Source organism: Ciconia boyciana, chromosome 9 (assembly GCF_034638445.1).
Source record: "Ciconia boyciana chromosome 9, ASM3463844v1, whole genome shotgun sequence".
In the NCBI taxonomy this organism is placed as follows: domain Eukaryota; kingdom Metazoa; phylum Chordata; class Aves; order Ciconiiformes; family Ciconiidae; genus Ciconia; species Ciconia boyciana.
In genome coordinates, this window is record NC_132942.1 from 28312042 (window position 1) to 28328815 (window position 16774).

At 32.4% G+C, this 16774-nt stretch overlaps 1 protein-coding gene across 11 annotated transcripts in view; it reads left to right on the forward strand.

The window, feature by feature from the left end:
• RPGRIP1L (RPGRIP1 like) overlaps positions 1 to 16774 on the forward strand; it is an 82223-nt gene that overhangs the window by 50158 nt on the left and 15291 nt on the right. For all 11 annotated transcript variants that reach the window (XM_072871888.1, XM_072871893.1, XM_072871889.1 and 8 more), the window contains 4 exons: positions 255 to 326; positions 1941 to 2118; positions 3239 to 3333; positions 12936 to 13119. In XM_072871888.1, the coding sequence (XP_072727989.1) occupies positions 255 to 326; positions 1941 to 2118; positions 3239 to 3333; positions 12936 to 13119 (529 nt within the window). The remainder of the gene's footprint in view (positions 1 to 254; positions 327 to 1940; positions 2119 to 3238; positions 3334 to 12935; positions 13120 to 16774) is intronic.

Consider the following 16774-nt stretch of genomic DNA (forward strand, 5'->3'; position numbering starts at 1 on the left):
GTTGTTTTCGGAAAAGGAGACTCACTAAAAAGTAGGATGAATGGTTTGACTCGCCCAAACTATTTCTAAGAGTTGTCCAGCCTCATAGGTAAAAGCTATAGCAGAAGATAAAAGCAGTAATGCTAATGCAGGGAAGCAAAGAAGGACATAATTTCCTGTCCAAATGCTTCTACACCAGTAAATTTATACCTACTTTTGTGTGTTACTTGTCTACTATATATTAAATTCTTCCCCTTATTTTACCCATAACTTAGGGCTCTGTTGTTGAAAAGAACATGGAACTTGCACAGAAGATGAAGGCTTCAAGTGTTCCAAGTGTTTCAGAGGTATGAGGTTACTCAGGTTTTGCGGTTTTATATAATAAATTGCATTTGAATTCCATGTGTATTTCTTTAGAGTCAGGCATCAAAAATCAAACTACAGTAAAGTAAGATCTCAAAAACTTCTCTGAAACATGAAGAGAGTGATTCCTTGTGATGACAATCTTCTTTTTTTGGCCATTAGAAAGGGAAGAATATCTCTGCTTATTTCCTTCTACGTTTGGATGAAGTTTATTTTGTCTTCCCTCTAAAAATTACCATTATATAGCGGGGGGGAAATGAAGCAGAAATGGAATAACTTTGGAATATTGCTAAGTATGTAGCATTCCAAAGAGAAGAAAAGTATTAAATATTGTAATTTGTAATGGTCCACTTGGTTGTGAAAGTGCGTTGTGGCATATTGGCAAACTGTAGTTTCTAGTAGTGTAACATAACATTTAATCATTGGCTCGTATCTTCCTTTCACATTTCTACTTCTCATCAAAGCTCATCTGGGGCTTTGATTGAGAAGTTAAGTCTCCCTTCCACCACATTAGGTGGTATTGGTCAAGTAGAATAATCAAAAAGTATTCTCTCTCTGAAAGTTTTATCCACAAAATGCAACTCTGTCACTGAAGGAATTAAAGAGAATGGCCAAACATTGTTTAAAACACAGTGGTTATGACACATCATCTATGCCAAGGAGGAGCATAAGAGACATAAAGTCAGTTTTCTATGAGTTGAAAACTTCGAGGATAACCTTTATTTATAGAATAAGGCTCTTAAGTGTTTGTTAACATTGCTTTGCTTTGTGTGGCTCCAAATGTGTTAGAATAGAAATAACTCTTCAGGTACAGTTTTGGAAAACCTGGATATTTAGTGGACAGCTGAAACTTATCTCTCATGGATTCTGAGGGTGAGAGGTGAGGCATCAGTGTCTCTGTGGAAAATTCAGTCCTAGAGGAGAATTGTTGGATAATAAATAATGCATAGGTCTCCAGCAAATTTCCATGGAAGGTGCCATATCTGTAATGTTATATCCATTGATGAGGTATTATTCTATGTAATTGTACTGAAAGAGAAAGAAGGGAATAAGATTACTTCAGAGTAAGTTATGCACTAAAGATATTTTACCTTAGATAACATGTTTGTATTTTGTAGCAAAGCTGGTTCTTTTTTATATGATTTTAGTTTGCTTTTGAAACAGAAAATATTGTATAATTTAAGTTATAAAATTGCCAGCTGGATAAGGTGATGATGGTTTTGTTTGTTTGGTTTGGGGTTTGTTTTTTTTGTTGTTGTTTTTTGTTTTTTTAAATGGAGTCTTGTAGAACTGAAAGAGCTGAACTATAAATGAATCTGGAAATATAACAGGCTGTATATATGTTGACAGGTACCAAATGATTATAATAGTTATGTTTTCACAAATGTACATCGTTAGAGAATTGTCTTTCTACTCTATCAATTATTTGTTACTGCAGTTGACAACTTCTCATTGTTTCCTGCACTGCATAAGCAATATAATTGTTTAAAGGCTATGTATAATGAATGTGAGCCATAACTCTTCAAGTTTTGAACTTTAGTAACTTTTACTATTCAAGGAGCATTATAAAGACTGTAAGATTATCTATTTTTATATAGCATGTGGTACATGAGGTTAAACAAGAAAGGCTAGCAGATGATAAAGTGAAGGAGATGACTGAAGAAATTCAACAGGAAAAAGAAGACCTCTCACATCTGTCAGAGGGGCAGTTGACCAACCAAAGCTCAGTTACCTCTGGAGATGAGACAGAAATAACTGAAGAATTGGAACCAGAAGGTAGAATTCATTTTTATGAATAAGTAACTGTATTTTCTTAATAAATCTATGTCTCTTTCCATTTTCTTAAGCATTTCTTACTAGCAGTGGGAGCTGCCTCATTATGAGAAGCTTCATGACAGAAATGATATTCTGGTGTACTTTATAGCTGAAGCTGGGTGGTGGATCTGGTGGTGTTACTTTCTTCTCAAATGGAAACTGTATTGTAATTGAATGCAAAAATCTGGTATCTGACCTAGATTCATAAAATATTAAAGGAAACCTGGCTTCTATTTTAAATGTCTTTATATTCTCCCTTAGAACTATGCTGTTCTAAAGACTATTTTAATGAGTAGGCTCCTTTTGTCTGCAGATAACAGCCAATGTTGATATCGGAAATCCTTTCAGACAGCGAGAGGGGTAGTATGTCTTATCACATCTGTGACATGAAGTTGTTAGAGGCAGATTTATTTAAAGATTATAAAAGCCGGGTCATCCTGTTCCACCTCTGAGCTTAAACTGTTTATCATTGAAATAAACCAAGTCCACAATACCAAGTCTAAAGTAAAAACACGAGCAGGATTCTAAAATTTTATGTTCAGTTGTTTGCAGCTTCTGCGTAGGAATTCATGAGAAAAATTGGAAAAACGTGATGGTGAATCCCTGTTGTGTTTAAGTAATTTGCTCCAGAGAAAAAAAGACCTGAATGCTTTAGAAAATAATCCACCTGCATACAGAACTACTTTAAAAAAAAAAAAAAAAAAAGTACATTCTTCTTTACATGTGCATGGTGTTAAACGTAGTCAGAGGAAATACACAAATTCAGGCCACATTCTTATAAAGCTAACTGTTGTTCATATTTCAGTTCATCACAGGACTTATATCATTCCACTCATCAACTTTCATCTGGGAAACATTACTATTTTTTTAGCACATCAGAAAAAAAACACAGTTTAGATGACTTTAAAGGTCATTGATTTGCCAGTGTTAATCTTCTGCAAGGAAGAGAAGATTTACCTGGCACTTACACTTTATTTATTAGAAAAGCAAATATATTGCTATCAGGTTTCTCGGCAAGTCTCAGGTGGACTACAAATACAGGGGGTTTTAACTACATTGATTTTTATTTTTTTTTTCCCAGGTCGAGATGATAAACAAGAAAATGATGCCATTGAATCAATAACTGACAGCGATGACTGTATTGTTTCAAGTCCAGTATCCAAGAATATTAAACAGGTGAGTCAGAGTATTTATGGCAAATACTTGGTAAGTCTAAGAAAAATATTTTAAGCTAATGTCCTCTAAAAGTAGCTTTGCTATATCTAAGGTCAGATTATAAGGCATTTTCAACGAACCTATGTTTTCCTGTTTCCAGTTCAAATAGACACCTTTTCACAGGGAAAAAGAGAAGTTAACTTGACTGTATTGTGCATGTGATTTATAGGTGTTTTTTTAATGGGGAAATTCGTTGTCATCTTTTCCATTACTTTTAAGTGTATATGACAATAGACATTTCTGAGTAGTTTCAATCTGAATTCAAATTTTAGTCCCGCACAAAATCTCCCTAATGAAAGATAACTATTGTAATGTGAATGTCTAAAGAACTTAGTCATCTTGTTCAGTCCTACCTGTTGCCTTTATCTGGGAAAATGTGCTTTTCTGCTTCTTCCAGTGCTTTCTGAGGAAGGGGAGGATAATTTCACTTGTCAAGGCCTGTAGTAAATCTACAATGCTTAGCTACCCACTCTGTTTCATCCCAATATGTTGACTTGATTGAATTTTGTTGAAATGGCAATTGCATAAGCTTGAGGTTGTTAATAACATGCAAACCTGGCATATATTTTCTAGTTCATCCACGTAGATTCCTTTGTGTTCCTGACTTCCCAACAGTTTTAGAACTGAACATCGGTGTTCAATAAAGTTTGTACATGTACAATATCCAATCACTTTAGTGTACTTCTTTTACTATTTCTGGGCATGTATAGTAATGATATTCTCTTGACTTGTTCTTAAAACCAGCAATTAATGAGCATAAAATCATATATACAAAATAACACCGCATAATACAAATTTGTAAAATTTACTTTCACCAGTATTTCAATAGTATAGCTCTCTAAAAAAATAAGAATATTTCATTCTTTTAGATCTAACATTGACTGAACAATCTTAGAAAATATAAAACTAGCACTTAAAATTGATTATAATATTTCTAAAAGTTAATACTTCTCTGGTCTGTCTTAGCCTTCTTTTAAAGGACCAGGGGTGTACTGTTACCTCCTATCAGTCTTAACTTTTTTTAATGTTCTGCAATGTGATAACCTAGAGGTAGTTTGATTATTTTTTTTTTTAATCCTTTTTTCAAGGCTGCATGACATCTGACAAAGTAACTAGCAAAAGAAGCAATACTTCATAAGAGAAATATTGCTTTTTTTTTTTAAGTTGTAGAAGAGATTTAGAAATGCTATCACATATATATGCTGCAGAAAGATACAGAAGTACTTTTGAAGACAGAATTGCATTGTTTATATGTAAAACATTAAAAAATTGTTTCACTTGTAATTTTGAGAACTGCTAAAATGACTGCTACTCATCACCATTAAGTCAAACTGTAATCCGGTTGATCTATACATTTCTAGTCATCCTGTATTTTATTTTATCAAAATTAATTACCACTTCTGAGAGGATTTTGAGTGTAGATTCATTTCAGGTTCATTAATTTCTACCTCTCTCCATTGATCTGTTCCTCTGGTGACAAAGTGCATGTTCAAGAATGGTAGATAAGACAACAAAAGCTATAAACTATTAAGGCAACGTGTTTGATACAAATTGGATTTTTAAAATAGGCATTGGTATATTTGAAATCTTGGGTTAATTATAGAATACCACATGTGAAAATTGTGATTGAATTTGGACTTTTTTAAGATTAAAAATCACTGCCTTTTATCTTTTGAGATAAATATCCTGCTGGTAATCAAACACTGTAAATAAAACTTGTGATTTTTAGAGATCGTTATGCTAATTATCCTATAAATCTGAGTTGTATGCCAAATTGTTTAAGCCATTTAAGATCATACTGTTTCTCTTTTGCATGTTGCAAATGAGACAGTTCATGGTTATTTCTTAGATATGTTGATCATAAAGAGTATCTAACAGATTTTCCAGTACTTAGCTGTACCGCTTGCTTCTTTCTCTTTTCTTCTTGTCTATGATGTATAATTAATCATAGATTACTTCATTTTGTTTCATTTCATTTACAACATTTATGAGCTTCACTTTGTCGGTATGAAATGCTTGTCCCCTTCTTTCCTTTCCAAAGTGGCGTAATTAGTGTTAGCATCTTTTTTAACAGGCTACATAAAGTTTAGTGGCTGGATTAAATCAAGTCATTAACATAATGTGCTATACAATTTGCCCCTATCTCTTTTCGTTTCCAGTACATCAAAGTGCCACAGAGTACCAGTGTAATTGGGCCTTGCTAGCTTGTCAGGTTCAGTCAGGCTGATGGCTGCTGCTTTTACTAAAAAGCTTCCAGGCATGATAATTAATAGAGAAAAGAAGTCTGAGAAATGTAAAAGTTTGGACAGTTCTCTATGAATATTTCATACATTTGAATAATCAGAAGTTAACATTATCAATTTGATGTATAATACATTGATTAAAAGACTTGTTTCAGATCCTCAAAATAGACATCAAAACTGGGAATTTGCATTTTCTTTGGCATGGTCTTTATATTAAAAAAAAATAAAAAAATCTTTTTTCTTCCATCCCCTCTTCCCTTTCACCCCCATGTCTACACTTTATCCTTACTGGACATAGTATAGCATTCAGTTATCACAATAAAATTTACTGCTGTCAGCTTCCAAGTTTTCTTAAAATGTGCCCATAAGGCAAATAATGGCAAAACCAATTTATTCAGTGGTGGTCTCATTTTTTTTCTATAGGTGTGTTTACATCTCTCTTTTGTTGCAGATACTGTGAGTGTATTATCATGCGCTAATAGCAGTTTATTGAAAACAGTCATTATCAGTTCCTGTAAATTAAGATCTCAGGGTCTAATTAATTTTGACATGAAAATCTCTCTTAAACACCATTAAAAAACAGTACCAATTGCTTGCGGTTCTGCTGGTCAGTGAAACATGTTTGTGCAAAGGTGGGAAGATGTAAAGCATAAAGCTCATGTATAGGAAAGCACTAAATACTTTTCCTTATGCCTTTTTTGTACAATTACTTGAATAGTGCATTTCCTCCTATGAGATATCTGCATTCATTGAAAAAACGAAAGTGATTTGTGCATTGTATTGCAATCTTAAATTTTGGCTGTCTTAATCTCTCTTTATATTTATTTTCTGCAGGGCTTGAGTACCTTTGGTGTACTTCAGGGAGATTTCTGAGTGCTTAATGCTCTTAAACTGGCTTGTTCTGTGAATATCTAATCTGAATTTAGAGAACTAAAATTTTAGGTTTTTAGTATTACCCCGTGTTGCTGAGTTTGTTTAATTCTACTGTGCCACAAATCCTTTGTGTTCTTTTAGTCTTGTCTAGATCTAACCTTAGTTGCTTTGTGCTTTTCTTCTGTAAGGAACTGGGGAAGTAAAAGTGCTGCATCAGCATATTTAATAAAACAAGAAATAAAATTCATGAAACAGAAGTATCTTATCAGAGTAAGACAAAAGTAACATATTAAAGTGTTATAATCAGTATTTTCAAAGATACTGATGGGTCTAAGACTAAAAAGGAGCATTTGACATTCTCCATCTTTAAGGTGATTGTTTGCTATTATGGTCACTATTAGACAGGAGCTAAAGTAAAAGAGAGAAAGTTTGAAGAATCCCAGAAAGATGAAAGTTGTCTTTTGCCACTGATAAAGTTTGAGATGACAGTAGTTTGAATAGGCAGTACACTGAAATGATGGATTTACAACTTCTAGCGCTTCTCAAATATACTTTGAAGTAATAATTAGAAGGATGTAGCAGAAGTCATTCTTCTTGATGGAAGAACTGAAGGAAGGGGGAGAAATAATACCAAAAAACCCCAAACACCAGTTTTTAAAATGATTCAAAACAACAGAATCTTAAGTCATTAGGTAACCCATTACTTTTTAGGTAACAAATAAAACTAATTAGTCAGAATATTAAATTAAGTAGAAAGTCAGATTTAAGGCTGAGTGTATAAGCCCACAGGAAAAGCATCCACAGGAGCCATTTTTTAACCTAGCTGGTAAGATTTTTTGTGGTTATGAACATGAATGCTCTTCAGGTGCTTACTTCAGAGACTATATTTATTAGAGCTCATTGACATGGAAGTAAGTTATGGTGAGTTTACAAGTAGAAAGGAGTATTTTTCTAACTGGAGTTCTAAAAAGCAAAGGATGGGATTTGAAACTAAATTTGAGTTTTGATTAGCTGTAATATATATCACCAAGCATAATTTTTTTCACACTGTGGGTAATATGAGAGAGAATCAAATTCCTTTCATTTTTGCATGTCTATATTGTCCCCATACAATACTATAATGGCAGGGGTGGAGGGGCGACACAGTATCAAATGTTAAGTATTAAAGCTCTAAATGAAAAGAACAGCTGTATTAATGTGCAATTTGATTTTTTTTTTTTCACTACAGATGCACTCTTAACAAATGACAGTGCTATACTGATACTTCTGCTTTCTTCCCATACTAAGGGTTTTTTTCTAAATGGATTAACTTTCAAATACAGATTTTTTAAAATTTAATTTATTTTTTATATCAAACCAGAAGTCTATGATCTACATATAGAAAAATACATGCGTAGATACATATATAAAAGCAGAAATCCTATTATATTTGTCTTTGTTTAGTTTTTTGCATAGTACTGCTACTTATTTCATCTTATTTTGGTAACTTAAATGTTGATGTGTATTAGCATACTGAAAATGTACAGAGTAAGACCTCTTTTTATCGAGGAATTTTCTGTCTTTCATACTTAAGGATCCTGCTTCCTTTTGAAATTAAAGGTAATTGTAAGTTTATAGAGCTTTTGAATTACTTAATTGTGTGACTACCTGGTACTGATGTAGCTAACTGACTTTGAGATTTGATAAAGTTGGTATTTGGTTTTTATTTTATCTGGTGGTATAATCAATGGTGACTGTTTAAACACTGAAAAAAATGAAGTTTCCTCTTTGAGGTAGTCTGCAGTAGAGACGGGTGTAGCTTAGTTCAGGACTGTAACAATATTGCTTATGCAGCTTTCCCCACTTCTTGGGGAGAAAATAAAACTCAGAGTTAAGGAAGTTTGTGTCTCACCAGTCAAACACCTCCAGATATATCTACTTTTTTGTATTTATTCATCCCTAGAAACAGTTTATGGTTAAAAGCTGTTAGTTGTGGCAGTGCCACAGGCAAGTTGCAAAACTGAATCTTTAAAAACAATTCAACTTCACGAGAAACATTGAACAATTTTATGTTTATTCTTCAGAAAGCGTGGGGGATGCCAGCCATTTGAAGGGAAGAAAGTATATTATTCAAGTGATCAAAAGTTGTATGATGAGGAAAGAGCAAATGTGACTTTAAGTTCAGATGTATAGTTGTCATGGTCATGGTGGGAAAGCTTCATATCCCTCAAGAACTTAGTATTTTCTAAAATGTTTTGTGTTTTATATTGAATTAGAAATTGTCTTTTCTGAAAAAAATCAATGAGTTGATGTGTATGTTACAGATTTGCATAGAAGAGGCAATATTTAATAAAATTGTCTCAAGCTGTAGCAAGTAGTTCATGCCTTTGAAGATACTAAAGATGAATTCATGCTCTGAAAATGATGAATTTGGACTCTGCACTAGATAAAATGGCAGCAACCAGAGACGTACTCATTGTCACCAACAGATTTTTTTTTTTTGTGTAGTGTGTTCTTAATTCTTGACAGAGCTGAAGGGATTGCATCGAACCTTATTATGGTGCTAACCTTGTGCCATTGTATTCTTCTCCTAGCACATGGCAAAAACAGTGATGCTGGGGGAAGATTCTATGTGCCTTTCCCTCCTTCACAGTAAATCCGACTCCAAAAGAGCTATTGAACAAGGAGAGATCTCTTTGCCCCGGGTCTTATGGAGAGTCTAAAGTGCATGCACTGTTGTAAGTCCCATCCATTTGGAGAAGGAACAGGGAGCATTTCCATATCCCTCTTTCTATTCTCCCACCTACACCATTGTGGGGAAAATCTAAAAATATAAAATATTTTTCCTAACATGAAAAGTCACTGAATACACTTAAGGACTAGAATAATTTTTTGTAATATGTATTTTTATGTGTATATGTAAGATGTTGACCTGTTAATCATAATGACTTAATGAGTAATGTTTGTGTGTCTGAACAGTTAAATTAGATTGATGTTCCTGTGGTAGCATTCCTTTGCAGCTCTGTTCTGACATTGTTAATAGGATGATGACAGGAATTTGGCACTTGATAGAGGAAGAGGATGATTTCTCATTCAATAAATATATTTTTCAATCAAGTAATATTGATAGTGATTAAAGTATTGATAGCAAATGGATGATTACTTGTGATTATTGGACAACAGCTTATAGTTTATCTGATGTGCTCTCTGCATGAAATAGAAGGGAACAAGTGTATAAGTGGACTGTGAAACAAATACATAAAATATTAAGGAGTAAAGCATAAATATTTTCGAGCATTGGTAAAGATAGGATTCAAGTTGATCTTGCAGTTAAGAAGTTTCCTTTATTTTGAGTTTTTCAAGGGCAATATATTAGTTAAAACTGTGGATGTAAAAAAGTAGGAACATTTTTTACATTGTTCCTATAAGCAAGGCATTTTCAATGCTGCTGTTCTATGCAGAAAGCACAAACTCTTTTTTTGTAAAACACTTAATTCTGTGGGATACTATTGTGGACCATTTGAGTCAATTGGAATGTTATTATTCACATCAAAGTCTTAGCATTTTATTGTGACAACAAAGGAAATCGAAATATGGAATATACAGCTTCTTGAAGATGTCAGTCAAGACTTTTTATGGAATTAAAAAAAGATTTTTTTAATCTCAGAAATCAGAAAGATGAGAAAAATTATGTTGAAACTTCAAATTCTGATGTAATGTCCAATGCATTTAGTACTTAACCTAATCCTAAAGCTTTTTGAAGGAGTTCAGTGATTCTTCCAAATCTCTGGGTAGTGCTAATTACAAAGAGTCAATATTAAATGGTAAAGAAAGAATATTGACATAGACTAAGTATCTTGCCCATGTTTTGTTTTCCTCACTTGAAATGAAAGCACTGAACCAGTTTCTCAGAGGTAGTCTTTGAAAGCATTTAGTATTCTTTATTTTAATACATGTGTCCATTCTCTCTGTTAGAGAAAATTTCATATTTTGTTTTAAATATTAAATTTAAAGACTAATTTTATTCCCATCAAAGTAGAATGATTTGTGGGAAGTAATTGGTCATGCAAACTGTCCATTTTTCACTTGAATAGTACCTAATAAATGAGACTGAGGCTTAAAAAAAACAACTTAGTAAAAGATTTAAATAACATACTTCACTCTGCATCATAGAAATATAAATGGTTGTTTAAAATTTAATTCCTGTCATATTTTGGATGCTACATATATTTTCAGCATGGCTACATAATACGAACGTTTTTGTATTAGTAGTGAAATGGGACTGCTTAAGAACAGCATAGCCAGCATGTCATATGTTTTTTATTTGTAAATATCTTTTTTAATCAGGTTGTGTTCTCCTTTGTATATGCTGTATTCATGTTTCATATTAATAAAACCAGGCCTTAAAATATTCTTGACTGTTAAGCTCTAAAGTAATTTATTATTTTTTCTTACAATTTTCTAATAGTATGACTCAGTTATTTGCTTCCTTATAAGTTAGAAAGCAGAATACCTGGATTTACCCTGCTATCCTTGAAAAACTAATATTCTTTGCCTACAGCATGCAATTACAAGTGTTAAATATGTCAAACAAATTTTAAGATATGTAAAAGGAATACTTTATAATACAGGATATTGTATTTGGACTTGATTCATAAACTACCGTCTGTGTACAAACTAGTCTGACATAGCTGCTAAATACTTTGGGGCAAACAAAACCACTCAGTATATCACTTTAAATACAGATGCTAATACATCTGTTCAGTGCAAGAAGAAAAGAGTTGTTTCTGAAGTAAAATTAGACAATAGAGCCAATTTCATTTTTAATGCATGTGAATGTAGAGTGCTTGAGGTTATTAGTTGAAACTGAGTAACCTTTCCAGGCTTTCATCTCTTTCTTTTCGAATTTGAATATGAAAAGCATATTCAAGTCAAAGACCATCACTTTAATGACATTTGGCAGTCATTTGATTTATTAGATTTTAGAAAAAAAAAATTCCTTTAAATATTTCATCATTCTATGCTAATCCCAGTAATATTGCCAGCTGAAGCCGTGTACCTGTATTAGTGGAGACAGAATGGTGTGGAATTTTCTGTTATCCTAGTAAAATTTCCATGAATCTACTGAATAATAAAACAACCTTATTGAAATATTAAGATTTGGGGTTTTAGTTAAAGTGTCTGAGGATACATAATAAAAGGAAATGTCTTTTGAAAGGAGGGGGTAAAATTACTTCATCAAATATTGAAAGGGCTTGACAGCAATGGAAATTGTTCTATATGATGGATAATTTTACAATAGGATACACCTGCTTTTCAGTTTGATTAATTCTATAATTTGCTTAGAAAAATATAAGCTATCTCCATAATAAATTAGAATATTGACTTGCAGTTCTAACACGGAATCTAGAAAGCTAATCATTTGAATACAGTTTATTACTGCAAGTGATTTAAGTTTACAATCAAAATTTGTCTAAAATATTTCCATATAGGGAAAATATTTTTAATAAAGTTATGAACTTGAAAAGAAAGAAGTAAAAAAATTTTTTTGACACTTCTGAACTCCAGCGTGTTCTGTTTGCTCTTTGAAGAATCTCATCTTTGAATGCTCACTTATGTACTCCAATTTCGAAACCACAGTGGCTTTTCTTTCTTTGAATTACAGAGTTACCTAGGGAAATATTTGTGACTCTTTCTGTCAAGTCTGACATTCCCACTTAAATACATAAAGCTGATTAAAGTTTATCTGTACGCAAATAATATAGACTTTGCTGAACAGTATGAAACAATTTCATATAAGCGACAGAAAAACGTTATTTTAGTTAAAAATAATAAGAAAATACTCTGGTGAAGAACAATTGGGATATTACTTTTATTATCGTATTGTTAAAATTAACTTTTAAATGTGTATTTGATTTAAATAGAAAAGTTCAGTATATGAAGTTGAATTCTGTATAAATACAGTGTTACTTTACATGCCTAACTAGTTTGTGACTTGATGGATTTTTATTGAACTATTTGTAGTATAGTCTGCAGTAGGCACTGAGTAACAACTCTCTTGCATTTGGAAAGCTTTGGTACCTAATATTACTGAGACTATTTCAAGCAGTTACAGGATCAAGACACAAATTGCTTTGCTGTGTAGCTAAAAATAATGGCAACTGAAATTTGTGGTTCAGATATCATTTGTACATGAAGATAACTTTACCCTAATCTTCTCCAGCAGAGTATGACTATTGCAAAAATATTTTCAACACTGAATGTAAATCAGTATCTGTTGCAACAATATTAACTGTTAACTACAAACCCTAGGGCTTTAGAATCTCATTGTGTCTATGTCAAAATCAATCAATCAGTGTTAACCATACAAAATAGCCAATGATTTACATGTATGTTTGTTTGTTTTGTGTCAACACTTCCAGAAACACAAACTCATTTGTTTTATGTTTGTGCTTTGTTTTTAAATAGGCAACTGAAAAAATCCGGATTGAAATTATATCGCTTGGTCTTACTGAGTCACGAATTGCATCAGATGAAACAATACAGCAGCTGTTTATAGAATGCAGATTATCCAATTTCCTTGCAGAGGAGACCCCACTGTCTCTTCCAAAACCAACAAGTGGTCAGAGGATTCACTATAACTATAGCAATGGTAAGTGTGATGTATCCCTGAGCAGGCTTGTTTCTTCTCTTAAATTCTGCCTCATGAAAATGCCTGCCAATAAAGCCTACTTCCTCTATATATTATAGTTGCATTTATCTGTGTACTGATTGTATTTGTCTATTTCCCAAATATTTTGGGAAATATTAAAGGTGTTTTTTAAGAAATGAGGTAAGGATGCAATTATCAAGTATAAAATGAATTTTTGAAGTAGATTTGTGTATGAAATCATAACATTGCAATATATTTATGTTGCTAGCACATACATTTTAAAATTAGGCTATACAAAACTAAAATTTATGTATTCTTTTAAAAAGAACATGATGAACTGATTTCTCTATTGGTACATGATGATACAGCAAAAGAAAAACATTCCATGTAACCATGTACAAGTAAAATACAGTTGAAAAGAGAAAATATGTAATTGGACTTAATCATCACTTGGGAATACTCAGTGTTCCTTTAACAAGAACTTTTTGAAATAGGAAATTATTCAGCCATGTTTAATACTAATACATTGCTATTTACTTCATAGTACATAATCCTGCATGTTCCGTATGCTATTCTCTAAGAAATGAACATTTGAAAATACTTTATGTCAATACACAATGTAATTTACACTAATAGCATCCACAGAACTATTGTAATAATTGATAATTCTCTTGTTAATTATTTTCCCAGCTATTTCATAGTATTTCAATTATTCGTTAACTTTTCTGTTAAAGTCTATTTCATTTAAGATTCAGTCTGAGTGCTTCATGTTGTCTTGGACTTCAAGTATGGCATTTGTAGCTGAGAGTATCCTGGAGCAAGTGAATCAGTTTGCTATTTGTGACACACCATTAATACAGACATTCAAATTAAGCATACTTCTAAACATAATTTTGTAAAATTGGCTTTGCAAAAGTGATGTCACAGTCAGATCTTTAAAACTGCTACCATCTAGAAACCTGATTTTAGAAGGAGACTTGCCGAAGTATTTACTCATTTATATCCTCCTAGTACTCATAAACTGTTGGATTACCCCATAGTTGAAGACTGAAATCCCTCGTAGATGTCACATCAACCATCGCTATAGTGGGACTGCTCATTTGAGAGAGAATATGGAGGACAGGGTACAATGTGTTAACTTCTGTGACTGAGAAAGACAGTAATCTTTGTAAGGCTTTAGGAAAAAAAACAAAACCACAAAAACTAATAGCACTGCAAACTCTTTCATTCACTGCGGCTTACTTCCATTCAAACAAATGGGATTTCTGGCATCATATACTAAATGAGACATCAGATAAGTGAGAACTCTTTTTATGAGCTGAACAATATTCATCTTGCTGCTGTAAACACTTTTCCAAATGTTCTAGATAGGCAGACATAATTGAAATAAATTTTTTAAAACCTCATTGAAATAATACCATAAGCCAATAAAAGCTATTTAATACTTTTAATTTCTCTTGCTTCTTGAATTCTCATTGCTTTGAATATAAGAAGCATTCTAAAGGTATAAAAATTCTTACACAATATTTTGATTCCTATGTATTTTGGATATGGTCTAAGCATAATATTATTTTTTTAAGTATTGACTCTGCAAAGTTAAACTAGCAAAACACAGGAAAGTTATGATGAACACAGAATGAAATTGCAGACTCTTAAGACAATTATGAAACTTAAATATATTTCAAGCTGTGATATTTGAAAATAGTATTATGCTTTGTAAAGACTGTAATTCATAAGGCTTTCCAATCTGGTAGTGCTGTATCATATTATTTCTGCTAGTCAAAACCTGGCTTCATAACTTTGATTTTTCTATTTGCTGCTTAAGTATCAAATAAAGAACTGTTTAAATTTTAAAATATCCTAATGAATCAATATCAAAAGGTGGTTTTGGTCTTAATTGCTTTAGGACTGTGTTCTGCAGCGTAATATAATGTGGTCGTTATTTGCAGAGTTTTGCTCAGATAATTGGTCATCTAATAATTGCTACTCAAGATTAGCTTTGCATGTAGGGGAAAAAAACCCTAATGAGTCTGCTTTTTGATAATGTCAGTTGGAAAGCCAGTAAGATAATAGTAATGAAATCTGCATGTGTGTTTACTATAGGTTTACTGTATTTCTTATTCATGTCTAATTAGATTTGAGTATGTTGAATATTTGAGGTTAATTGAATATTTTCTTTAATAAAAATGAGATTTGCATGGGTAGGAAGAAATTTACTTTGAGCTTAGAAGGAAACTAATGGTCTTCTAGATTTTTTGCATGGAGAAAATCAGGGTAAATCCATAAGTAATCTAAAAAATCATTAATTCTTATAAATAAAACATTTCATATTATTTATAACTGGAACAGCTTGACTGTTTTTAAAAACATCTTAACTGATACAGAAGGCTCCATGAGATTCATTGCTTAAAGAGCACTTGAAGTTTTTCCATACCTTTTGCACATCCTTCACTGTCATTGCTTGACATGTAAGATACCAGATTAACGGAATCGTATTGAAAAACAATATAGTAGAACTCCACTGATCTGGACATACAAGATCCTATGAATTTCCTTTTTCACAAGTGGTTAGAGCATGTAACTCGACATTAATTGTTTATTTTGACTATGACTTTTTGACTAGGAACGGTTAGAAGATAATTTTCTTTCTTCTGAAGTCTTGGAACAGAAACTTGAATGGGAGGTTTGTACACTCTAGGGTTATACCGCATAACTCTTGATTTCCCATGACATTAAGTGTTATATCTGCTGATGGCCATACTGACTGAGGAGAGGAGCTGTTGTGTTCATTAGTGGTGGAAAGAGTTATTAGAATATCCAGGAATGCTTCCAAACACTACAGTCCCAGAAATTCAAAGAAAAGTAGAACTTGCCAAATTGTGCTCACACCATGACTCTCTCCTGTAATTTGGTAAAAAAAGGAAGGATTCTGATTTTTTGATGGGGTTTGTTTTGGTATGGTTTGGTTTTGATGTTAGGGTGTGTTACAGATCATAGTAAGCAATGAATTAATATTTTAACTTTTTAATGCAGTTTAAAATTGTGTGCCAGAAATTATTTATTTCCAGTCATGTCACAATATATGCTTTAAAGTGAACATAATGGCAGTTTCACTGTCAGAAAAACATAGGGAAACATGTTGCTCCAAGCAAACAAAGCCCAGTCTCCCTCACATATAAATGCATATTTGACTCTTAATTTCAGTAAAATAAACATTTTTCTTGTCAAGGCCACAATTACTTAAATTACAAAGCTAAGGTTAGTTCATAAATGTTGTTAACAAAAAACATTAATATTTTATTAAATATGAAGACTTAACTATAAAAATGCTGAGATGGCAAGAAAGTTACTAGAAAGTAAGATTGATAGAAGGTCTGAAATGTGTCCTTATCACTGTATACAATGGTTCTAGAGAACAGGCAGCAGAAGTAGAAGTTTTACAAAATTTTGCAAACAAAGATTTTATATGACATTTAATTGGAAAGCTTTCTCTCTTAAGTGAACAGGTGGTTATTTGAACAACTTGAAGTACAAGTGTAAGTAGACCAAAGGAAGGGGAGGTGGCAGAAAGATGATGGGGTTTATTTTTTATTAAAAATAAACTTCTGAAGGTGGATTCTAAAAGGTGGATTCCTCAGTATAACTCAAAAGAAAA